The sequence below is a fragment of the Cydia fagiglandana genome, chromosome 4, assembly GCF_963556715.1.
Source record: "Cydia fagiglandana chromosome 4, ilCydFagi1.1, whole genome shotgun sequence".
NCBI lineage: Eukaryota > Metazoa > Arthropoda > Insecta > Lepidoptera > Tortricidae > Cydia > Cydia fagiglandana.
The window spans coordinates 12,006,813-12,034,658 of NC_085935.1; the positions used below are offsets into that span (position 1 = coordinate 12,006,813).

Below are 27,846 nucleotides of genomic sequence, written 5' to 3' on the forward strand. Positions count from 1 at the left end.
GTCACGACGGTGACCCGCAGATAAGGTAATATTGGCTAATACTTAGTTACCAAATGCATTTATAGTTTATACACCTCCTTTTTACCTATATGACAGAGTTGTTTTTGGGCTTGCAATTCTTAGATTGCAAAGAATTGTGTGTATTTATCACTGAACACTCCTATCAGTTACCCAAAAGCATTCCCAATAACAAGTGATATTTGTATTTTTGTGTAAAGAGTTTAATCTGCATATGCACAATTCCTCATAACACAATTTTTCTGATATATGTAGTTTTTTTGCTCTCTCAACATTATATTACTCGTAAAGATTTATTACAACACTATTAAATAAATATAAAACATTAAACTATCTTAAAAATAATAATACAACCTATCTCTAAACTAAATAAACTTAAAATAGCCTATAAAAAAAAAAACGTCCGCCAAGTCACTGCCGATGGGCAAATAAATATCAATGTTACCTCCCTGATCGCTCCGAAATCTGAATTCACTTTCTGTTTTCTTAAAATTACCCAAAAATAAAGAGGTTGTAGATACTGGTGAAAAAAAGGCTTCTTATTGTACCTATTATAGTTTCCCAACATAATAAGGAACCAACTTATTTCTCTCTCTTTCTCTTGACGTATGGAATCTAAAAGAGAGGAATTAGCTTTCATCGCCTTCCCTTATATTTCAGCGCATGTCAACAACAATTTTACACTTGTAGCTGTATAATATAGAGCTCTGTAGTCTCTACCGCTACACTGCCTTTGTCGATACCCACTCGGCAACTTGTTTCGTCTATCTCGCACGGTATCCGTCGCCATTTCGCACCATATGACCTATCCACCTCAACTTGAGTTATGTTTTCTGTTGGTGACGTCAGTTAGTTTTGTCATCTGCGCATGACATTGCACACATGATTCGGATTTCAAAGATATATTGACAAATAACTAATCCATAAATTATTATTTTTTGTTAATTTTATCACTTTCTCTTTTAAATGCATTTTTGTGTGTTTCTCAGTAGGCTCTGTAGTGTAGAGTCCAGGCACCAGGTCTTCACTAATTCTCTGTGAGTCTAAATCGACTTAGTACTTATTGAATGTAAATGCTTGCTATTGAAGAAAATACAAACATGTGCTTAACGTTTGAGGAATTCCTAAAATTTTGAATGAGACCTATAATCAGAAATGGATTTCTACAAATATAGAAAAGAGCCTCGAAGACCTTTCAAACAAGGGATGTTTTCAAATCAGTTTAGGTTGACGCAGTTGAGGTAACCGACATTTAAAAAAAAAAGCGGCCAAGTGCGAGTTGAACTCGCCCATGAAGGGTTCCGTATTTCCGTAGCAGCAAGTAACATAATAAAATTGCGACCTATCCATAGATGCCCACACGCATGGATTTGATAAAAAAAAATTGTTTCAGTTCTAAGTATGGGGAACCCCCAAAATTTATTGTTTTTTTTTTCTATTTTTGTGTGAAAATCTTAATGCGGTTCACAGAATAGGTACATCTACTTACCAAGTTTCAACAGTATAGTTCTTATAGTTTTGGAAAAAAGTGGCTGTGACGTACACGGATAGACAGACAGGCATGACGAATCCATAAGGATTCCGTTTTTTGCCATTTGGCTACGGAACCCTAAAAAGGTAAACTCTAAAATCTTTCTACCTCCTACTGAAATTTTATAGAAGAAGAATTCTCAATTTCAATGTCAGGTGATACTTGTAATTTGTGAAATAGGAGACAGGTCACAGGAAAAAAGCAAAAAATAGAAAATTATTTGCTTTGAAGTTTTCTAGTATTATTTATGATTTCCATTATTATTTATTATGTCACTAGCAGGCGAAAGGTTAAAATCTCTCTCCCTTTCAACTGACGAAGAGGATCTTTTACCTAAATAAAAGACTTAATTTGCGTATCTATCGATCCGATGGTGTTAAAAAGTGACTTTTTTAGAACGTGAAAAACGCCACCTGTTATGTCAGACCTTAATTAAAAGCGAGCGGGTTTGACTTGAGTGTTAGCTAGAAGTTGGCAAGCCGTGTTAGGCCTTTAACTCTTTTTAAAATTGATGGAGTATACCAACCAGTATACCATTCAATGGCTTAGAAAATCACGATATCGACTTAATAACGCAAGTGGTATATATTATCAGGTCACGAGCACTTGGTTTCTTTTAGGAGCCTGGAGTTCGCTCGGCTACCTTGTGCAGAAAACGTAGACACCAGTTTTTCCGAATACGATAACTATCTAATCTTCCCGTCCAAGAAGGAAAGTAGTCCTAGTTGTGCTCAATCATAATTCGTATATACCAATGTTCGGAGAAACTTACGGCTGCATAATTAATTCATACTACGTTACGCTCGTAGCTCTACGTCGTCGTAGCAGAATTCCCGAGTTTTCCCGAAGTCTTTTTCGTAGCGAAATTCAAGTGATTGCAGTAAAAATGCATCGTAGAGCCGTAACCGTAACGACCACGTGTCGTGATAAGTGCTGAATTGGTAAATATGATCGTAGGAAGTGCAACGATAAACGGCAGTTAATTTTTATTATGAAGCATGATTGTTGCTTATTTTAATAGAAGGATATCTAATCTTTACCTAATCACTTTTACTTGACACAATCTATACTCCTATCTCTCAGATGTTTATTAAACCAACGTGTGATAAAATCAAATGACAATAAAGGGGAGTACCACCACAAAATAGATTACAGATAATAGTACTATGCTCAGAGGACTATTACTATTGGAAATAATATACGGTAGTAAAAATCTTTTGAACCGAGCTTGTAAAATTTATAAAATGTAAAACAGAAATAAAGCATAAACAATATTTTCCACAAAAATAATTTTGAATATTATCGGTTGAGCCATGAATGAGCTTTTCCAAAAACCTATATTTTTTATTAAAATGACATGAGTGCCGCGAAGAAACGCCATTTTGTATGTGTGGCTTTTTGTATTGTAATATGAACATACGGAACCCTTCATTATGCGTGATTTGCGTGATCCGATACACACTTGGCCGGTTCTTATCGATATATATATATTATGATATAGTAGGTAAACAAGCAGACGAATTGCCTGATGGTAAGCGATTACCGTCGTCCACGGACAGCTGCAACACCAGAGACAATGCCAGAGAGATTTATAATTACTTAATATCTAGTATTATCGCGTCTCGCTTCACATTGGTGCTGGTGAAAAAGAAGGAATCTCAATTATGGAGTCTGCTACTGCTGCCTGTATGCGTATACCAATACATACTCGTACTTAGGAACTGATCAACGTCAAATAAGTGAAACCTTTAATGTTGACCAGTTTAATATTAAGCAGCGGTCATCTAACAGAGAACTGTCAAACGTTCATGTTTTCTTACAAGCAATTTTTGTCTAACTACTCTGACTTACAGTTTTGTGGAACCTGCCTATAATTAGAAAAGTTACGCCCGAATACAAGTAGAATAAAAAAAAAGTAGAATTTTAAAACGATTGAATTCAGTTACACTGAGACTCACACTTTTTAAATGAAAGTAAATCTGCAATCACACAAGCTCTCGCAACTTTAGTACAGGTACATATCGTAGTATTCATATCGTATGTGCAATGATACATCCTGTTCCTTGTTTTAGAAAAATCCGTCGCTCTCCCAATATAGGTACCAGTTTCTTAATTTAGTCGCAAAAGTGCGAACGCATGCTGGCATCAATTGTTTGAAAGCGCAATTTGTCATAAGTCATAACATAAGCAGCATCACGTATGCACGTCTGTATTAGGCCAACTATTCCTACTACGACTCTATATTTAGATTATAAAAAGATAAAATGTCGAACAAGACATTCGTGCAGCAACGTCCAAGTGTTTTGCGACCCGAGGATAATAATAACGTAAAACACTAACCCTGAAAACAGAACTTAAAGATATTCATAAATTGAGCTTTTATGTTCCTGGTACGTGTCATCGTTAGTATGCAAGGGAGCTTTTACCAAATTGGAAACTCATCACCTTCAATATTGTAATACGAAAAGTAAATACACAAATACATACGTCATCATCATCATCATCATCTCAGCCATAAGACGTCCACTGCTGAACATAGGCCTCCCCCTTACATAGGCCTCCCCCTTATAAATACATACGTAGTCTACAGTAAACAATGGACGGAAAAATGTTTCAAATCGCAATACTCGTACCACGAATACTCGAATATATCCATGGCAGTAAGTTGGTACCGTGTCTCGTCGACTCGTGGCTCTGTTGAACGAAGCCGTGACACTGACCGCGATACAATGAACTCATCGAAATGGCTCGTAATGGACGTCAAGAAATTATACTTCACTAAACATTCAATTATCAAAGTATTTAAAAGTCAATGTACTTATATAATAATATTATATAATATAGTCGGTTGGAGTATATTAGTAACAGATAATAGGATAGTTCGATAACAAGTTTAGATGTTATACTCTATCATGCGCGCATGCATTAAACAAACATGATCACACAGTCGCGAACTAAATAAAAATAACCAATTATAACTTACATTGTTTAAATTTCTACATTCCCATGATGCAAGTTATAAAAATGAATATCCTTGACCGCGCTTGTGACGAAGCTCGGGCTTCCGTTGGTGGCCGTGAACGCATGCGTCACCTAGTATAGCAGCAGAGCAGGACAGAGCATATACCTCTCTGTAACCATCGCCAAACTAGAGGTCTGCAAAAACATAAATACTTTTAAACTATTTGCGTTGTTTTATTGGCAGCATCGTGAGACCGTTTATAATAACCAATTTATGCATGCTATGTGGTTGTATCACTCGATTGAGAAGTGCGCTAACATTGTGTCGTTGAGATTGAAATGAGATACGATTTTCATTTAACTCGGATAATAATAAAAAAGTATACTTACATTGTCAACAGGTATTGATTTTAGGTATGTTACACGTAATAAACCTACCCTATTAATTTTGGAAAGTTTGCTGGTTGCGTAATCCGGATATCATAAGTCAATGGTGCAAACCGGTCCAAGTTTTATTTCGGCAACTATGTTTACTATTAGTGTACATACCTAGTAAAATTACAAACCTTAACCAGGGCAGTCCTTTACAAAATATAGGTTCGTTTTCTGAAATGTCTAAGATACCACGACACCAACGTTGCGTTTTCCAATTCGTACGTGGTCGCCATTTTATGTCCTAAATCTAGGTACTTCTAAGTTCCAAGCCAAATCCCCAAAATACAAACAACAACAACTTTGTTTATTATAAGTAAACAGGCTGTGAAATAACATATTATCATTATTTACGCCACTTACGCACCAGTAGGTGCTTATAGTGCGTGCATTTAATTTATTTGAGCAATAAATAGCACTTAGACAACCTGCTCCAATCGTCATTGCATATTTTAGCATCCGTTCAGCATACCTGTTCATTAAAATAGTTCTCGTCTTTTATCAACGGCCATAATAAGTTTTTATGAGTCATTGAAGTTCGCTGTTGATCGATTCTTCAAGTAAATTCAAATAAGCAAGGTATCCCGTAAAACTCAACGATGTTTTACGGAAATGGTAGGTGCATACTTATATTCTAGTTCGGCCCGGTAATGGCGTTTTTCCAGATCATATACAAAGTTGCAAGAGTCAATTTCGCACATTATATTGCGCAATAATTAAAAACGTTTGTCACGTAATTTTGGCCGTGTAGGTGTAGGATGTAGTGAATAGAGAAACAATGAGACTATTATAAAATCGGACGTTTTGCCGGAAATACAGGTGAGCTTAGAATCCGCACGTCTTATTGGACAAAAATATGAACGTCAAATAGGGAAAAGTACTCGTAATGATGGCACAAGGCTAGCCTCTGTCCCTTTGCGATGGTGGATTCGGTGCTACAAAGTCGCGCCACGACCAAGATTAGATAACCATCGACATAGGGAGTGGAATAAACACCGGAAGTTACCAAAGGATATCATAGTATGTAAATGCCAAAATTATTTCTGCAAAAAACGTGTTGCTTTAGCAGTTTTTTAGCGAGGAATCTTTTACTCTTTATTTACAAGCTTTTATTAGTTTCAGTAAGTCTGGTGATAGAGCCGGAACTCTGTAATTAAATAAAGCATACTTGTTGAGTTTGCGCTTGTTAGGCTTATCTTGATGAATAGTAGACACAGATGACAGTCGAAGCTTAGGACATAATTTATTCTAAAATATGGTGTCACAGTTTGCGATGATGAAGACAACACCTCTATGTTTTCCCCAATTTCAAAATCGTTGATAATTATAAGTACTTAAATTCATATGAGAGATGTAGAAATGTGATACAACTTACTTGCTTACCGGAAACTGAGCTATTCAAGTAAATTTTTAATAGACTTATTCTTATTACATAATCGGTATAACTCCATCTAAAGCGCACAGAGTGGCGTGTGATGACTACACTTTCACACGAGCATTCATTTATGATTACATTATAATCAACGAAAGTACTTTTAAGAATGTCTGCGATTGAAACCTGTTGGTTAGCGAATATGTCATCACAGTGAATTTGGCTAACTTGAATTCTGAAACTGCTTTAAAGTTCTTATAGCTCATAGCGTAGTAGTTCAGTCATTCCTCAACTGTAGGTAATGCCATTAGTCGCGACCCGAAGTGGATCTCGGCCTCCGACACTAGATTTCGCCATTCGTTCCTGTCCTGTGTGAACCTTGGATGTCATACAGGTCTTTCTGTACCTCATCGATCTATCGGTACCTAGTGCTTCCGACCGGACGTCTCCCATTTGGTCGCCCCAGGTAAGCTCTCTTGGCTGCATGATCCTCTCCCATCCTGGCCGAGCATGCGAAGTCGAGCAGGCTTGCTCTTGCCGTTGATGTTGGGCTCGCCCACCAGTTTTTCGATCTCCAAGTTCCTCCTCACTTTCCAAGAGCCATTCACACGTCTTGTAGAGCTCTTTCTAAGATAGATCTTTTTCTCTGCTACCAACAGTTTGTTTTCCTCCTTCAGGGTCAACGTCCAAGCTTGCATCCATGTACCAATATCGGTCTTATCACGGTCCTGTAGACTCTAATCTTGGTTCTCCTGCTGATAAGCTTGGCGTTAATGTTTTTTGCGTAGATCTGCTGAACATCTTAGGACATTCTGGATACTTACGGATGCCGATTTCGTATTTTCTCTGGTTGGTGTTATAGGTCCTACCACTTATCTAATCTGAATCTGTGCCTATTACTTTTTTTTATCAGTAATAACCTTTGTGACAGAACGTATGGACTGACTAAGTATATAATTACATTTTATCTTAGATAACATGATACAAGTCACCTTTAATGCACAATCTTTAATAAAATAAAACAAACATGACCGCGTTAAGTGGAGAAGAAGGCGCCAATGGAACCTGGATCCGAAGCAGTAGTTGACGATGCTAGGATAAATGCTAAGACGAGAGAGAGAGAGAAACTTAAAAATCTTTTATTAGGTGCTTGAGATGACGAAACACTTCGTTTTTTTTAGCATTAGAAATTAGGTAAACAATCTTGATGTGTCTTTTAATTGAAAAACACATTTTAAAAATATGTTACGGCAAATATGTAACAATTATGAATCTAATACGATCATTTATATTCTTCTACTTTCATAAGTAATACTTATTGATTTTTAAAAAGCGTTTTTCAATTAAAAGATATGCCAAGATCGCTTACCTTCTTTCAAGTTCTTTCTAATGCTAAAAAAACGAACTATAGTAGTCGAAATACTCTTAAAACGAAAGAGTTACGGCCGGTTAAAGCTAGTTTGTAATTTGTATGAAAAATATGACGGCTCTTTAAGGGAAGACAGTTGCCGGCGCCGCAAAAATCAGATTGAAGGTTGTGTGTGGTGCCATCCGTTCGATTACTTTGACTGTATTTTTTGCACATTAGTGGAAACTACCTACTTTAAGATTTTTGTTTAAAAAAGTTACATAGTTATGCGAAAATTTTGGTATTTCTAATAAGTCATCATAGTCCGTTAGGTACTCCTTTTGAAACCAAACACAAACGAATGATTATGAAATCGAAATGTTTACGAGCATTTTAAAATAAAAATATACGATTCTCATAAATATTTACAAATATTGATATTATTAGTGTGGTAACACGACATGTCTAATCTTCGGTGGGATAAAATAACTCTGACGTCTGCCTTACGTTTCAACGTATGTACGTGGACGGGTGACGAATGCGTTGAGTAACGATTGAAAAAGCGAAACCTTCGGCTACTACCAACTTTCACCCATTTGAATGCGAGTGTCAACTGAATTTATTTGCGGTAGGTTGTGTTACTCAAAGGCGTTAACAATATGGGAAGGTGAGTGCTTAATTAGAATTTAAAAGACTACGTTATTTTTGTATTTGTCGTTACCTGGGATTTCTTTTGGCGCATGCGCGCTGGTTGGTGGGGACTTGATGTTACAACACAGGATACAGGAAGAGGATTTGAATAGAGGCTTCAAAATTCTCAAGAAGTATTTTATATAGGTACTATTTCTGGTCACGCTTATGGCGCGTTGTTGTTATTCCGTACATTATTATTTCAAGGTTGCGCGGCCGTCGCAGTGAGGTTGCGTAGTGGGGCTCCTCGGTAGGCGTCATTCGCCGGCTAGCCCTGTCTCTCTTTCGCACCAAGCTCCAGCCAGTTCTGTTCAGTACTTGGCATTTGATGAATATCGCCGCAATGTGAACATTACTTTTGATTGTCATTTATTTAGTTGATGTATCTCTTATTAACTTATGGTAATCGTCGGAACAAACGGATTTATTACCGGCTATTTAATAAAGATTTGTACACACAGCCACACTTCTAACTGTACATCGGTGGACTTTATAACAAAAGGCATAAGGTCCACCGTTGTACATTTAACAGTGTGGGCGATGGTACCATCACATTCTATGCTCCATGTGCGTAAGGACACTTCTCTGTCGGAAAGCCACATATTACTTACGATGGTATTCCATCTGTCCAATATCATAGTCCAGTGTGTATTTGCGTCTCACATTTTGCTTAATGAGAGAGTGAGACGCAATGCACATAGCTGGAATACCACCCTTAAGCAGGAAAAACACTAATTACATATAAAAAGGTGCCATCCAATCTACTAAAATATTTATTTAAAAAAAAAATCATTGTAGTGATTTCTTAGTTAATTTACTACCAGATTCTTTAATATTATTGATTATGTTACGATACCTTTATGGCATTTTTCACTAAATGTTATACATTGTATATTTGTCAACATGTTTTTGTCATCTGTGTTTGTTTGTCATAAATAAATGTATTTCTATTCTATTCTATTCTATATGAAGAATGCAGCAAAGTTAACATAAAATTAGCTTCAACGACAGGCGAAGCGAGACCGTGAAATCACTTGACAACCAGATTGTTAAAGGAAAAAATGTGACGTAACTAAACGGAACTCTTTCTCTTTTTGCTCAAAAGTATTCGAATTCAATCGTACAGCAAAACTATTGTAAAATGTGATAGCTAATCGTAAAACTTGGTTTTTAAAGTTTTGAAGCGGCAGTCTATTATGATATGACACAGGCGTTATAAATTTTCGACGTATCGTGTGGTAAAATATTTTCAAAATCTAGGCGACCCCTCTTGCCAGCAGACAAAAGACAAAACGTACCTTCCGAGTTGATCCTAAAATAAAAAACAGCAGAAAACCGGAAATTTGATATTTGGTTACACATATTAAGTAGCTGTTGAGAGAGTTGAGATAAACATTACTATACCTACGGAAGAGAGGATGCATCACAAGACTCGTATAACAAACTTAAAATATAATAAAAACAAGTGTGCATCAATCAATATTATGTTAGTGCGACGACATAAGACCGCATATTATAATTTTTAACAAAGTAACTTAAACTACGTTTAAATAATTTATGAATTAAAAATTAAACAATTTATTATTGTGGTAACATTAAATTTTGATTTTCGGCGTATGATTTAGAAATATCTAAATGAGCCAATATGACGTATGTCTATATCACTACATATGAGCTGCTGAGTGTTAAGTTCAAATGTAACGATTAGGCTCGTCAATTAAAGCGATCTGGGAAAAGACATGTGTCGCATTGTAGTTTAACTAATTTATATCATGCCGAGTTTCAACCATATTGACAATTTGATTATGTAAGAAAAAATGCTGCATATGTTAAACACGTTGTGATCATGAGTCACGCTCATTGTGTACTTAAGTAATCAAAACATAAAGTGTTCTTGTAAATGTTTATCGAGGTTGATGTGCAGAGAAGGCCGGGCTAATTGAAGAAAGTCGAGCCTATGGTTATACACTTACATTTTGTTTTAGATAATATGCTTTTATTACATTTTTGGTTAAGCAGGGACGAGTAATATTAGTCTGCTATCCAAGTATCCATATAATTGTGATGTTCCTATTATTGTACATTGCGTCAATTTAGCAAGACGTAGATATGTTGTGTGACACTATAATATTATGTATTAACTTAAACATATTATGTATAACGCTTTTTGATACTTTAATTACTAGATAGTGTTATAAGAGAAACGGAGGTAAAAAAAAAACAATAAAAAGGGTTATTTTCATATGTCCTCACTTTGAATTTACCGGTGAACTGTATGTAATTGACCTAGTGTTCGCCGGTAAATCTCAAGCGGGACAAATGGAATAGCCCCAGGATATTTATTATCCTCCTTAAATCTCGCTAAAGTGACGCTGTAACAAGCTGTGTATCTCGAAGGAACACAAATTTGTATAGAGGTAGCCGTCATTATTATTTCGTCTCTTGTTCACGCATATGTGGCTTCGTAATAGTGAATGATAATTAATTTAAAAGTTGTTTGTTTGCTGCTTCCGTAGAGTCGATTCCTGTGACCTCCAACTGGGAGACACATGGAGGGGGATGCAAGGCAAGATGAGCGTGACAGCGCCGGTTAAGAAGATAAAGAGAAAGTCAGACAGTAAACCACAGTCGCAAGTGTACGTATCCAGCGTTAAGTGCTCGTTCACCGATACATCACCGACAATAGGGTTGCCATCATGAACATGCTATATTCATATTACATTCCACTAGAACTCCCATAGATCAATACATTCAATACCTATAAATTCTTCATGAAACATCAATTGTCAAGCAAAAATTATGTGCCCCAGACGCTACGCGCTATTAAATACTGTATACCCGACTGGTATAAAATAGTTACCAAAGTAAAAGCTTAGAAGTAAATGAAGAATTAACAGTAGATAGTACTACAGAGCATTAAGATGATAAGACATGAACATTTATTCGACGTCCGATGACGGCGTGGCGTTTTGGGCACGGGTTTCCTTCGACGTGGTTGGACGTTTTTGGTTTATTGCTCAAGGGTCCATATTGGGTCGAATAATAATTGATTGTCCTAATGTAATGTTACGCATAAAACTCATTTCGCATAATTGTTATTGTGCTGAAAATATTAACATTTCAGAAAAATTATAACACAAACCAAACCTAACCTACCCACCCTATTCTACACAACCTATGCAAAATATTTTCGAAAATACTTTCTGTTTCAGCTGCAGAAAAAATATGCGAAATGAATTTTATGCGTAACATTACATTATAACAATCAATTATTATGCGACGAGATAGGATCCCATTGCTCAATTATATTGTAGTTATTAAGTTATTGATTATGTACATGTAAATGTTTGTAAGGTATTTAGTTTAGTTGTTAATATAAACCCAGGATCCCAAGACTTCATATTAAATTCTGCAATTACCGGTCCATAGTTTAGTTTGAAGTCTCGGTCAGAGTCGGAGTCACTAATGCACCACTGCGTCTGAAAAAGCTCAATAATCTTTTTGGGTCTCAGCAATTATATTTACTACTATAATTTGTTGTTTTTAAAACGCTAATTTTCATACGCATTGACGTTCCGCAGGTCGGTTTTGCGGTCGGCCTCGTAACACTGGCCTGGCCGTCAGGACGCAGCTCAGACTTGTTTAGTCATTTCATATAAATGCGTGAACGTTCAATTTGAATATTAAATTTTTGATATGACGCTTCGAATGATTTATTTTATTGACAGAAATTTAGGTTAGTTCTTAGTGTTTCTTACCTACAAGGATAATTGAATAGTTAATTCTAAATATGTCTTTTTTTCTCACTTGTAGCAGTTTTCTCACATGGAGCAATCCATTCGCTAATTGAAAGAAGATCTCGTTAGTTTATTCATTTGAATTAAAAACTTGACAGAAGACAAGTGGCCTAATGCATTAATGTGAAACTCTCATTAAGTGCATATTTATTTATTTATTTAAACTTTTTTGCACAGTAAAAATTGTACAAAAGGCGAACTTAATGCCAGAAGGCATTCTCTACCAGTTAAGTAGTAATTGTAGCATATATGTTATTGACTTTTCTTTCCATTTCCAAACACTCGAAAAAAAAAGAAGGGTTCAGGTCATAATATTCAATTTTGAATAAAAGTAATATTAGCATCTAGTTACTAACAGTACAACTTCCAAGGATATCGTATACCAGTCAAAGCACACTAAGAGCCACTTATCTTTCGCATACTAATTATCAACAGAACAGTTTACCCAGAAACAAGTCAAATGAGTTTAATAACGTCAACGTACCCGTAGGGAGTATATTGTTGGAAGAAACCAGATAATGGTCGCTATATAAATATGTTGGTTAAATAATGCGTGGCCTATTGAAGTAATTATTTTATTTAACGTAACTTTAAAATCGCGTAGTGCTCTACTTAGATACTTTAATACTAGGTCGTCATAGGTTTTGAATCCTACCTTTGATATTACGCTAATAATATAACAATGAAGTCGTAATATCATAGCAGACGGTCCTGCTGAAAAAAACATGATTAGTATAGGGTTGCGGATTGTTACTTAATATTACCACGTAACAGTAAGGGGGGTATTCCACTTGTCTAATTTTTTGATCCAATGTATGTTTTGCTTGATGAGAGAGTGAGCCGTAATGACAGTGGACCAAGAAATTGGACAGGTATTCCCATCCTTAGGGCCCGTTAAGATAGTTTAGTCTGAATGTGTCTAAACGCCTGCCTAAGGGTGTGAAAAGACGAAAATAATCGATGCAACCGCGTAAGCTCCATCAGCTTAAGTGGTAAAGCTGTCGTGTGTTCGATTTTCGTTACTTAATATTCTCGTTTACTCTAAGGAATGACTTATATATGTAAAGTGTACGTTTAGCTAGTATTGAGAATGTTGAATGTTTGAATATCAACTTCCGTTTCCGCATGATTCGCGCAAGTTTGTACATATCTCAATATCTAACAACACTTCTTCTTTTCCAGAAATAAGTGTATCAACGAGAAACGGCGTCGTGAGCTCGAGAACGAGACCATAAATCAGTTGGAAGAGCTCCTGGGCACGTGCCTTGCGGAGGTGAAACAGCCAGACAAGAACGGCATCGTTCGCGAGGCCACTCGCCAGATCCAGGAGGTGCTGAACCGGCGCCGCGAGTGCCCCGGCGAGTGTCCGCTGCGCGCGCGCCTCGAGCCCGTACAGGCGGGGGAGGTCAGCTCCACGCAGCCGCAGCCGCCGCCTCCAGGACACCACTACTCTGAGACCACTACACTTATTGAGGTACTTACTATTTGCAACATTGCGCAGCTGTCCGATCGGCGGCGCGCTGGAAGTGCATGGGCGTGGTTTTCTTTCACGGGCGAGAATTGTTCGCAGTGAATAACGACGGGTTGGCGATTTCTTACATTTACAAAATATCATTTCATTAAAAACTAGATATTGCTATCGCTATTGGATTGGGCGTTGACGGTCGGACAACTAGCTTTTTCTGGGTCTTAGGGCCCGTGGCACCTAACCGTGGTCGGTAATCATAATTAAACTAATTAACTTTTGGTACCACAGGAATTTACAGCCTTTTCTTTAATCTCATTTGTTATTGTTTAACTTATTGGGCACACTTTTGCTCTTCTCCCTTTCTTCTTATCATGTGTTTTATCTAAATCTTATTGTTTTCCACTATTTGATGCCACGTGCTAATTATACACAGTACACGTTTATTATTGTACATAAAAAGTTAGGATTGGTCCGCGCACCAAATTGGTTCATCATCATCATCATCATATCAGCCCTTTATCGCCCACTGCTGGGCATAGGCCTCTCTTCTAGTACGCCACTTACCAAATTGGTTAAAGTTTCTTAATTAATTTCTTGTGAGTAACAATTTAACCTATAAATACATAATGCCAATTTTTTCCTAAATAAAATATCTGTAAATGCATGTGGCATTACTTACTCAATACTCCCTCTATGGTTAGCGTATGCCGCATAGCAGGCGGATAGCCTCGTAGCTTAAGTAACATGGTCGCTTAGAGGAAACCTAGGATTAAAAGCGGTTTTATTTGCCACGCACTTGAGAGGCATGCGTTACACTGACGTTGTTTAACGGACTTCATGTTACCGATACCTATTTGTATTATGCGACTCATTTTTATTTTCTTCGAATGCCATTGGAACAATATTACCTTGCTCATTCCTCGGATCCAAGTCGGGACACGGTTCGGCTTTAGATGTTGACTAAACAGGAAAAAGGAAAAGAAACTGTCATGCTTACTCGTCATATACCCAGTTCGTGGAGCTCAGTTCAAGTTGTGGGGTAAATTGTCTATTACCAAACACCTAATAAATAGAGAAATCACAAAAAAAAAAATATTATATTCTGTTTCGTAAGTTGGACTTGCAGGGCGAGTCTTAGAAAAATAATTTAGCTATGACTGAATATTGCCATCTTGATGGCGACGCAACCGGATGACGATTCAGTTTGGAACTCTTTCAAAATGGTGGAGTCATGGGGATACGCGAGTTTACAGCTTACACCCACTTATTTGTTAGGTAATACAAACTAACACTAAAAACATTCGGGAATCAAGATGACCGATAAAGCTAACTATACCAGTACAGGGAAAAATACTTATTACATTACAACATGTACGGTAATCATCTGACCTAGAGAGTGTCTGTGTATTAAATTGTGGAGGCTCCAGTCTGTATTTAGGGTAGGCAAGGTCACGACCGCTATCGATTATCGGGAAATATATTTCGATGGACTACAAAGATACCGGTGGAAGTGACATTCAGGCCCTACTTGACATGCTTCGATCATGCGCTGTAGTTTGCAATAGTATTTGTAAACTTGGATTAGTCTACTCGTATGTTCAGATTTAGAATAAAATTTCATCTGGGAATACTTTTTCAAATACCTAGCGAATTCACACTTAGCGCAAAGCTGCAGTTAGGTTATGTTGCCTTACTTAGTCATTTATTTTCGACTATCTATTGAATTTGCTTTTTAAACATTATTTGATATCAATAATTTTAGATGCGTATTGTGAAAACTTATTGTATTGACGAAAATTAAATGGAAATGCAATTTAAAAAACGAGTCCGAAATTACTGTCTTTCTCTCATTTTCTTCAAATGTTTATATCTGTACCAATATTTACTTTAGTCCACTGTCCAATCTTTTTAAATTGGATATTTTTGTAACAACTTATATTTTCTCTTTTCAGGCTCTAAAGCACTACACGAGCAGTCTTGGTTGGGTTTTACTGGAAATTAATTCAGAAGGCAAAATCGTTTGTGTAACCGAGAATATTAAAGACTTCATTCTGCAGGACAGAACCGAGCTATACAAAAAGTCAATCTTCTCACTGTTGCATGCTAGGGATCATGCAAAAATAAAGCCCTTGTTGAAAAATATACAAAGTTTTGGTTGGTCCGCTGGAGATAGTGACAAGTTTCAAGCTATTCAAGCCCGACTCGCCATCCAGAATTCGAATGGGACAGACGACGCTGAGTAAGTATTAACTAGACTTTAAGGACATGTTCACAATAGACTCACAGTCCGACTTGAAACTCTCTTCGTAATCTCGTGTATATTTCTTTAGGGGCAGTGCGCGTTGGAGGATCTGCCATCTTGTGGCCTGAATCGGAAACATGAACTATACATTGAAGTGTCACGCCAAAGCAAGTGTTGCCCTCTACAATTCACGTTCGTTTTCTTATCCATTGTAGATTCTGCCATCTTGTGAGCTACGTTGGAAGCATAAACTTGACATTTACACTTCGCGCAATATCCAGTCTATGCACGCTCCCTATAGGAATAAGCAGTATTTTAATAAAAGTTAACGTCCTACGCAGCCTTCATTCGCCATTAGATCTTGAGAGGCCTAAATATCTGGTTGTGCATCCACGTCCACATATTTTTAAACAGCTTGTATACTACAGGTATTCGACATCAATATAAGACAGGAATCAGGCTGGCCGTCAGTGTCGTACTATCGCTCAACTTGAACTGCAAACTAAAAACCTAACGTAAACGAGTACGTTCAACGTAACGTAAACGAGTACACAAGTATGTGTATTGTGTATATGTAAACCTAATGTATTCAACATAGAAACAACTTTTCAATAAATTGACCTACATTATTTATAGTTCTAGTAGCACCAATTCATAAATTTACGTGCCTATTGAGATTAGCACTAGGGCTTCCTATGTCGACGTTAGTTGGTTATGTATGACTATCGATTATTTTGCAATTTATTTCTGGTGTAGTTGAGCGATAAGGGGTCGATTACGTTTTAGTATTGCTAAAATGTAATTTTCAATATTCTATTTTCTTCTCTTGTTGTTACTGTTTTTAATAGCCTGTTATAGTGTTTCACTGAATTGCCATATGTATAGAAAAATGTCTAATGCAAAGAAATTTAGGATTTAAGGTGGTTCTCCTTGCTCGATTTTCATACAACTTTCTTGGCACCCTAGCTCCTATTATATAGGGTTTCTTCACTTGTATATGTAATGTTTGGGTAGTATATATATTTCTGTCTTCGCAGAACGTAAAAAAATACTAGATTTTGATTAAAATTATTAAGAAAAAAGCCTTTGAATATTGGTAAAATTTTGCCTCATTGCTTGTTTGTGTGAGTGATGCTTATAGTATCGGTGTAATTCTAACATGGCGACTTCATTTGACAAGCAATCATTTTTAATTTGTCAAAGGTGTAACAGATGGCACTTTAAAACCGCAACACAGATTACCTGTGTATTTTGTTTTATTTTCACTCAATAGAGGGAGGTATATTTAATGCACAAAGCATGTTACGAGTATACCTACTCATTTAAGAATCTCCTTTCTGATATAATTTCATTCCCAGATTTAATATAACTTAATAATTATTATGATTATTACACAATAAAATACATTAATATATTTATAGAAAGGTCAGTCCAAACAATCATTCGCGTTACGGTCGTCCACCGAAAACCCTTGTGAATTCTGCTTTCGTTTCGGTAAATGTTCTCTGGAAAAGCCTATATTTATTGTAACAATGATTTTTAAACTAAAATACCTAGCTATATTTTTCTCAAAAATATATATAGTAGTGGACCCTATAATGGACGTGGAACCAGTTATGGGACAAAAAACCACAAATCCTCTAAAATAAGTATCTAAAAATAGTTTATAAACACTGTCTGTATATTATCATAAATATGAGTCTTAGAGCTGTTTCAATTTAAAGTTTCATTAAATTTGGTTATTTTTTAAGAAATTGGCGTCAACCCAAAAGTTGTCGTGTCACTGAAAAAAAATACCACTACGAATTCTTAACAACTTCGCTAAGAGAGGTGAGTTAATTTATTAAATTTTAATTAATTAATACTCGATGAAAACTAGAATGTGTTTTGTTAATTGCATTTACCATGAGATAATGTATACAACACACTATGTTGTGACTCCACAGATGTAAAAAAAATAGTGGTATTTGGCCCAATCCCATTATAGGAGCTGTAAAACTGCATGCCTCCTATAATGGGACAATTGACATTATAATGCTTGCCATGGCATAATTTCATGTTTAAACAATACAGAAGTAAAATGTAGTTACGAAATACGTCAACCAGGAGGTATTCTCGGACTTCGCATAAATTAATATCGTTTTTCCAAACTTTTATTTAACTTGCCCTGTTAGTTTGTGTGGGTCAAATTTTGGTAACTGAATTTGAGCCACTTTTCGATTTCCGATACAATTGAATTTTTTTGTAAGTACGTAATTAAGTATGCAAATCTGATGATAATGCAATATTATATATGATAACATCGACCTGATCTTATGATGGAGACAGGAGGTGGCCATGGGAATTTTATCGAAATAAACCCTAACTAATTGTGTTAGGTATATTAGAATTGTCTCGATGGATCTAATACAATAATAATTGGCTGTGGAAAGAAAAATACATTCATCGATAAAAGCTTATACCAAAAATTGATTTTTTTGCCATAACTTATACCCCATTTCAATATTTTATACTGATAGAGCAATGTCCATTATAGGGGGCCCATTACTGGATCCACGTCCATTACTGGGGGCCCATTACTGGAGCTTTGGTGTCCATGACTGGAGAAGAAAAAAACATAGTTTTAATTTGTTAAGTATGTGGAAACTCATTGCAATATCTTTGATACAACACGCCTAAAACATGAAAGACGGATAGGACTTTCATCTTTTAACACGCTAAGCGGTAGACCAGTTACATGTATAAGGGAAATATCATAAATACTCCAAATTTCTTCTTAAATGTCCCATGACTGGTGCTGTTACTATAGGTATGTGGAGAAAAATGTCATCTTCTTGTAAATAAACAAGATTCTATAATATCTTCTGCTTGTGCATAACAATAACATTAGTAGATGATACTTTTAGGGTTCCGTACCCAAAGGGTAAAACGGGACCCTATTACTAAGACTTCGCTGTCCGTCCGTCTGTCTGTCACCAGGCTGTATCTCACGAACCGTGATAGCTAGACAGTTGAAATTTTCACAGATGATGTATTTCTGTTGCCGCTATAACAACAAATACTAAAAACAGAATAAAATAAAGATTTAAATGGGGCTCCCATACAACAAACGTGATTTTTGACCAAAGTTAAGCAACGTCGGGAGTGGTCAGTACTTGGATGGGTGACCGTTTTTTTTTTGCTTTTTTTTTTGTTTTTTTTTGCATTATAGTACGGAACCCTTCGTGCGCGAGTCCGACTCGCACTTGCCTGGTTTTTTTTCAAAAATGCTGCCTATCACCCGAGTTAAAACACTCTACTTTTCATTTCGCATACGAGGAAAGTAAAATGCATGTGTTTTTTTAAATACATTTTTATAGTAGGTATTTTTGAGAGTAGGTATTTTTGAGAGTAGGTATTTTCAATTAACAATTTGGCCAAAAGTAATTTATGGAATGGGGAGTCAAATATCAGAATGGAAATTGTATAACAAATCCATTTATACCCAAATTTCAATTGCTTATTGTAAAAAGAATAATAAAATCGTACTTGTAATTGGAACCTAAACTGCTCTAGTGCAGAAACGTATCATTTCCTGCACACCTTTTACAACAACAATGACCCTCTTTCATATATTCGGTCAAATTGTGCTTTTTGAAAAACTAATTATAGCCAGCCTTTTATGAATGTAGTATGATACCTTAGGGTATGGTGCTTTACGCACACTAGCGTCCCTTCCCCTCCCCCTGACGCAACCCACCCTTTTTGCATGAAATATGTCCCGGTTCACAGTTTTTTACATTTTTTGAGGAAAGTATACATTTTAGGAAAAAAAGTGTCAATGAAAGAAATAATCCTTAATAAATTCTTAATAAAAAAGGTCATATTCATTTTTTTTATATCATGCACCTAATTCATGTATTAGCTTGTCAAAATTCGAAATAACATAGTTTTTACTTAGGGTTCGAAACTCATTTATTATACACGGTGTAACATGAGGAAACTGAATAATTTTAGCAGCGTATTCCTGGTCACATTTAGAGACAAAAATGTCCTATAAACTTTTTTGAAATTCGCCTAGTTTCAGAGTTAATACCAATAAAAAAAAAACAAGTTTCTATTGTTACATAGTTCAAAACGCCTTTTTGATGGCGATGTTGCTACTATGGGATTTAGTCTAAATATCCTTATTGATATGTCAAAAAGTGACAAGTAACACTTTACAAAAACTAAGTTTTACGAAAAAAAAAACCATTTTAAGTGACAATTTTTATATACAAATTCATTCATAAAATTAAAAAAAAAACCAAAAAAATTTTTTTTTTGGCGAAATTGACCTAAACACATATTACATCTTTTCCTTTTTTTGACCTCATGTATACATTTTAGGATAAAAGTGTCAATGAAAGAAATAGTTCCTTATTAAATTCTTAGTAAAAAAGGTTATATATTCATTTTATAACACTTATTATACAAGGTGTCCTCAAGAAATGCGAAAGATTTTATTTCTGAGGTCAAATTAAAAGAAGGAAAAAATGTTTGTATGAGTTTAGGTCAATTTCGCCGAAAACAATTTTTTTTATTGTTTTTAGGGTTCCGTACTTCAAAAGGAAAAAACGGAACCCTTATAGGATCACTCGTGCGTCTGTCTGTCTGTCCGTCTGTCACAGCCGATTTTCTCCGGAACTACTGGACCAATCAAGTTGTAATCTGGTACACATATGTAAGTTTGTAAACAAATGAATTTTAAACATGGGGGCCACTTTTGGGGGGTAAATGAAAAAATTAAAAAATAAAAATTTTCAAACTATATCATGTTACATATCAAATGAAAGAGCTTATTGTAAGGATCTCAAATATATATTTTTTATAATTTTCGAATAAACACTTTAGAAGTTATTCAAGAAAATAGGCAAAAAATGACTATTCCCCCCTCCCCCTTTATCTCCGAAACTACTAGGTTTAAAATTTTGAAAAAATACATAAAATAGGTCTATGATGACAGGAAAACCTATTAGAAATGTACAGTCAAGCGTGAGTCGGACTTAATTACAGTTTTTGATCCGACTCCTACGGATTTTTTAAAGATTTCACTCACGTTTCGCATAAATAATGTTTAGTTTTAAGTTTATAAAATACATATGTATGTTAGTCTGTAAGGTATTTGTAATATGGGCCTTGTTCCCTGAATTAAAAATCTAAATAAATAAATAAATAAAATAAAAAATACATTGTTAAAAATTGTGTAATATACGGAATCCTTGGAACGCGAGTCCGACTCGCACTTGGCCGCAATTTTTTAATTTTTTGAGTATATATGTATGTACATAAAAAGTAAATGTTATTGGTAAACTTGTCAGTTAACATGGATTTTTACTTTTTTTTCGGTAAACATAGTTTTTGCAACGTGTTACTTAATTGTCACTTTTTGACATATCAATAAGGATATTTAGACTAAATCCCATAGTAACAACATCGCCATCAAAAAGGCGTTTTGAACTATGTAACAATCATCATCATTTCAGCCTATATACGTCCCACTGCTGAGCACAGGCCTCCTCTCATGCGCGAGAGGGCTTGGGCTATAGTCCCCACGCTAGCCCAATGCGGATTGGATGTAACAATAGAAACTTGTTTTTTTTTTATTGGTATTAACTCTGAAACTAGGCGAATTTCAAAAAAGTTTATAGGACATTTTTGTCTCTAAATGTGATCAGGAATACGCTGTTAAAATTATTCGGTTTCCTCATGTTACACCGTGTATAATAAATGAGTTTCGAACCCTAAGTAAAAACTATGTTATTTCGAATTTTGACAAGCTAATACATGAATTAGGTACATGATATAAAAAAAATGAATATGACCTTTTTTATTAAGAATTTATTAAGGATTATTTCTTTCATTGACACTTTTTTCCTAAAATATATTCTTTCCTCAAAAAATGTAAAAAACTGTGTACCGGGACATATTTCATGCAAAAAGGGGGGGTTGCGTCAGGGGGAGGGGAAGGGACGCTAGTGTGCGTAAAGCACCATACCCTATGGTATCATACTACATTCATAAAAGGCTGGCTATAATTAGTTTGTCTTCCCCATACATTAGAACACAATTTAACCGAATCAATAGCATGAGAAATGAAACGGATATTTCTTGTTTTCTTTGCATTAGCATTTTTCTCTCGATAATTTAATCAATTTGCAACATAAGTAGAAGAATCCTCATATATCCATAAATATCAAAATATAAAAGGACATACATTTTCAGAAGAATTCCCCGTGCGACGTTGCCAAGTGGTTTAAAGTACAACATGCTCGCAACGTTTGGATGTCAATAACTCGACAATGAAAAATTATATTTCAAATCAATTCAAACTTGATATTTTTGACAGTAATGGGTTACTTAAATAAGAAGGCATTTTTCGCCCGGGTCTACTATGGTCAAATGGTCTAGTGGCTTTTAGCTACTGAGTATAAGTCTAACAAGTTGAACAGCATGACAGGGTTCAAACCACGAACAAAGACTCATTTCTTTTTGTATTTATTTATTTATTTTGTTTCATCTTTTTGGAAATTTTATATGCCTTATTTTAAAAGTTATTTTAAGTAAATGTGTTGTATTTGATTATTTCATGTAGGTATATCATTTCAATAAAATTTTGGAAACTTATTTTATACCTGGTCAAGCAAATCTTGTCAGTAAAAAAACCGGGCAAGTGCGAGTCGGACTCGCGCACGAAGGGTTCCGTACCATAATGCAAAAAAAACAAAAAAAAAAGCAAAAAAAAAACGGTCACCCATCCAAGTACTGACCACTCCCGACGTTGCTTAACTTTGGTCAAAAATCACGTTTGTTGTATGGGAGCCCCATTTAAATCTTTATTTTATTCTGTTTTTAGTATTTGTTGTTATAGCGGCAACAGAAATACATCATCTGTGAAAATTTCAACTGTCTAGCTATCACGGTTCGTGAGATACAGCCTGGTGACAGACGGACGGACGGACGGACGGACGGACGGACAGCGAAGTCTTAGTAATAGGGTCCCGTTTTACCCTTTGGGTACGGAACCCTAAAAAGGCGCGAAATTCAAATGTTCTATGAACGATATCCCTTCGCGCCTACATTTTTCAAATTTGCCGCCTTTTTCTACTGACAAGATCTGCTTGACCAGCTATACTTCGTCGATAGTTGACTTCTTATATACCTATTCTGCGATCCTAATTAGCCTCATGCATGACTTTTTTTTAATTATTTTAATCATTATTTATATCCTTTGAAATCGGAAAATAAAAATACTTTTATAAATCTTCCCATAATATTATTAAAAAATAATTAAAATACTGAAAATATTTTACTCACGTAAGTTTAGTTTCGAAGAATAACATACGCTTAAAATAATTCAAAAGAGAATGCTAAAATTATAAAATAAAAAAAAACTGGCATTGTCGGGGTTTGAACCATGTATCTTAGCTACAATCTGATTTTTTTCAAAATAGAGGCTACGGGTGCCACGAGCACATGACATTTGATGGTCGAAAACATTAGTTGCTTCTGAATGCGTTGTAATTCTTAATCGTTGCTCAAACAAGAATTTATTATTTAATTTCCAATCTTTTTTCAACAATAAACATTTCATCCGCTGCGCCCTCTAGGTTACTTTACTGTAACATTACGAATGTGCTGACATTTGACACTGACTTTAAGGTGACTTTAAGTACGTAAGTGTGCGTGAATGCAAGAAATTGCAATATTTTGCAGTTGGATTCCGGTAATAACGAAATGAGACAATGTTGAGTTGAACATGTCTCGATTTAGATGTAGTATTTTTTATAGTTTTCGCACATATCAACACATCTTATGAAACTTTGTATTTTGGGAGAAATAGTGAAAATCCACAATTCGTGCACAGTGACGCCATCTTTTGGCTGATAATCGGCATCCCATCCCTAGACATCCACCTTAAAACCTCAAGGAATTAAAAAAAGCGCTTTTAATGGGTCTGGTTATTAAATTGGAATCGTACGCCATGAAATCAGAATCACGTCGTAAGCTGAGACCTCTACATAAAGCTAGTTTTAAATATTATATTTATATGTATAATTGCTGTAAAAATTCCGAGGCCGATTAGTCATTAGGCACGGTTACTAGTTTTATCGCAATTTTCGTAATGCGTTACAAGAGTTGGTCGGTTGAGCTTCGCTTTTCAAAACGCTTGCACAACGATTGCCAATCGCGAGACAATGACTTGGTCAACCCGCCGGCGGTGTAAATGATCCGTCCTATCTTTTTGTTGTGAACGATAAAGTTTGGAGACCGCGTGCTCACCATGATTATTTGATTAGGAACTGTTAGAGCCTTTCACATTGTCCAATCCGATATCGGATGTCGGGAGGAAAAAAAAAGGTAAGTTATATGTGTTGTTATTAATTTTCATTTCATTATTATTAAAAACCGGGCAAGTGCGAGTCGGACTCGCGCACGAAGGGTTCCGTACCATAATGCAAAAAAAAAACAAAAAAAGCAAAAAAAAAACGGTCACCCATCCAAGTACTGACCACTCCCGACGTTGCTTAACTTTGGTCAAAAATCACGTTTGTTGTATGGGAGCCCCATTTAAATCTTTATTTTATTCTGTTTTTAGTATTTGTTGTTATAGCGGCAACAGAAATACATCATCTGTGAAAATTTCAACTGTCTAGCTATCACGGTTCGTGAGATACAGCCTGGTGACAGACGGACGGACGGACGGACGGACGGACAGCGAAGTCTTAGTAATAGGGTCCCGTTTTACCCTTTGGGTACGGAACCCTAAAAATGATAAATAACGCAAAAAAGGCGGACTTAATGCCAATGGCACTCTCCTGCAGCTGTTTTTGTCATAGGCGCCTTCCGATATCGGAAAAGCGCTTTCGATAAATTCAGCTATGTCGGAGCCCCCCATCAGCTGTCGGACCGATAATAATTGTTTGTGTGCGTATGTGTACGTATAATGCTTGTTGTAGTGTGCGTGACCGCGAAAGACGGCGCCCGGGCGTGCCCCCGCGGCCTAGCTGTGCGAATCCTACATCCGATATCGGATAGGACAATGTGAAAACGCTCTTAGGTACGGTTATGAATGGTTGAAATGACGTCATGTGTTTGACTTTAATTGAAAGTATTTTAGTGAAAGTTAACTTTTCATAAATCATTATCGAATTGTACTTACGAAACAAGTTGGCTATTAAAGCGTACCTAGTATTGGCGATATGGTGCTACTATTATTTGTGTTTTGCATACAATTACATATTTCACAGAATAATTTTTCGCATATTTTATTCCAGTTCTTATAGAAAATATTGTCAATTTGTCTGGTGGATCACTTGAAATGTTTAGGTTTACGTTTGTTTTATACGTTTTCTGCCTTTAGGGGCATATAATTATGTCCAAGTGTCAAAATGTCCAAAGTTACAATGCCGTACTGCCAATAAGTCCACAACACGCCACACGGATGTGCGAGAGGTACAACGTAATGTAACGGCTTGTGGATACGAATCAGATTTAGGGTCAGTTGCACCAAATCGTCGTGTCACCGTTAAAGCGTTCGTAAAATTTTATTATAAGGGAATTTCCATAGTTCTCTGTTGAGTGATGCTGATATTAATCAGTCTGTTAAGGCCTGGCCAAACACACGGCGCGACGCAGCGCTGCGGTCGCGCTGCGCGACCGCGGCACATTCCAACAGGTTACCGACGTCAAACAGACTGCGTCCCGCCGGTATCACGCCCCGCTTCTGTCGCGCCCCGCGCCGCGCGGCCCCTTGCGTCCACGCGGCGTGTGCGCAGCGCTGCGCCGCGCGGACGCGGCGGCCCGCCGCGTCGCGCTGGGTCACATCAGTAGGATCCGACGTTAGGCAGCGAGCGGTGCGTAGCGTTCCCGCGCGGCCGCGCGCGCGTTGAGGGCGTGTTGAGAGCGTGAGGCCGGCGCGATCCGCGCGCGCCCTGTTTGGAAAGGCATCACGCGGCGCTGCGCGCCGTGTGTCTGGCCAGGCCTTTAAGAATGGATGGTGCAACTGGCCCATAACCTAGTAACATAATCGTTTTGTGTGGTGCAGGTACGTGGAGGCAGTGATCCACGCGGCGCCGGTGCGCGGCTCGCCGGCGGAGCAGGCCGGCTCCGTCATGTGCGTCATTCGGCGCTGCGAGGACGCGTCGGCCCTGCTCCCCGCGCCCCTGCCCACCGACGGCCCGCCCAGCCGAGCCGACATACACAACGACCAGATCGTCTTCAGATTGGACTCCAATTTGGTTATCTTAAGTAAGGCTTTGTTATCTATAAACATTTACAAAGAGTACTACGAGTATGTTAGTGACATGTGTCACTCTGTCGGCACTTCAGATTGTTAATCTTAAAAGTTAAATCGATTAGTACCAGCTTCTATTTTGTTGCCAATTCTAGCTAACTCTATTCTGGATTGAGATGGTTGGGTTTATTTGATTTGTTTCTCTCGAGTCACTACTGGTCGTCTCTTCAAACGGCTACGAGAATTTTAATAAATCCTCCTGAGATTGAAAATTACATAAAATGTTGCCTAAAGCAGTTCTATCCAACCGACTGCGCCACGTAACCAGTACGTCAGTTAAAATTTTACTAATACATTTTTATTGTTACAGCTTGTGATTTAAGTGGTGTGGAGGACTTAGTAGGTACACGTTATTTGGAACTGGTTGATCAAAGTGATCGCGTTCGCGTAGCCGCGCATCTAAAGGGAGCCCCGGGGCTGTCCGCGCCGCCCTCGATCAGCGACCCCTTCCGGCTGCGGCTCCACGAGCGCCGGCTGCGGGTCATCGCGCAGACGCGCATCTTCCGCGCCGACGCCGCCTCCGACGACCACGACTTCATCATGTCGACGCACACCGTGCTCGACGACGACGCGCCGCTCGAGGCCGGCCCCGCGCCCGCCGGCGCCGGCGGCCCGCTGCTGCCCTCCGCGCCCAACGGCGAGCCCTACCGCCCCACCATGAGCCCCGCCGACTTCATCGCCATCAACGACTTCGACCACGACCAGTGGTTCTCGGTGCCCAACTTCCCGATGGGCGACATGTCCGAGGAGTCGAAGGAGACGAAGGGCAGCCCCTCTCCCGGGCCGCTGACGCCGCTCACGCCGCGCACGCCCGCCACGCCGGGCGACGCGCCGCCCGCGCCGCCCGGCCCCGCCGGCCCCGCCGACGAGCGCCTGCGCTCGCTGCTCACCAAGCCCGTGTCGGAGGCCTCCTCGGTGGCGTCCGAGAACCGGCTGCTCAAGAACCTGCTCAAGCAGGAGGAGGAGGACGGCACGTCGAGCGAGACGTCGGCGCCGCACACGCCGCTGACGCCGCACACGCCGCACACCCCGCACACGCCGGCCGCGCTGTCGCCGCACCACTCGCACACGGCGGGCGCGCGCGCGTTGCCGCACCACCCGCACGCGCCGCATGCCCCGCATGCGCCGCACGCCCCGCACGCGTCGCACATGCTGCAGTCGCAGATGTCCATGTCGAGTGCGGCGCTGCACACTCTTCAGCCGCCTATTAATAATGGTTCAGAAATTTTATCACGGGTGAGTTTTGCATTAGAACCGTTGATCGACTTGAAATTTTGTATTAATATTATAAACACACTAACCTATTTGTCTTCTTCAGATATTACACACCAATTCAGACGAAGACGCTGAAGAAAATAGGAGAAATAGTCAAGACGGGAATCGGCCATCACAAGTGTCGCAACCTAGTGCGCTGCTAACGCAACTTTTGGCAAACGGGCCGTCGAATAATGGCCGCTCGACAGACCCCGAGCGAGATTACCTCCACGAGAGGCTTCAAGGGGTTAAACGAAAATTTGAGGAGAATAAAGGTTGCCCTACGAGTAATGTTAAAAGGCCGACTTCTGAGGCTCAACAGGTTAGTCCATTTCTTATACGATTGGTAATCCAAATGTTGACGACTAAACATGGTTTTAATTATTGATTATAATTATCCATGTTTTCATCTCATCAA

General features: G+C 37.9%; 1 protein-coding gene across 6 annotated transcripts in view; it reads left to right on the plus strand.

Annotated features, from left to right (window-relative positions):
- The window catches only part of LOC134663742 (trithorax group protein osa), a 91,562-nt gene that overhangs the window by 44,500 nt on the left and 19,216 nt on the right, over nt 1-27,846 (plus strand). For 4 of the 6 annotated variants that reach the window (XM_063520211.1, XM_063520208.1, XM_063520212.1 and 1 more), the window contains 6 exons: nt 10,869-10,988; nt 13,332-13,623; nt 15,570-15,856; nt 25,926-26,128; nt 26,485-27,410; nt 27,493-27,750. In XM_063520211.1, the coding sequence (XP_063376281.1) occupies nt 10,869-10,988; nt 13,332-13,623; nt 15,570-15,856; nt 25,926-26,128; nt 26,485-27,410; nt 27,493-27,750 (2,086 nt within the window). The remainder of the gene's footprint in view (nt 1-10,868; nt 10,989-13,331; nt 13,624-15,569; nt 15,857-25,925; nt 26,129-26,484; nt 27,411-27,492; nt 27,751-27,846) is intronic. The other 2 variants (XM_063520213.1, XM_063520210.1) reach the window with 1 other exon arrangement.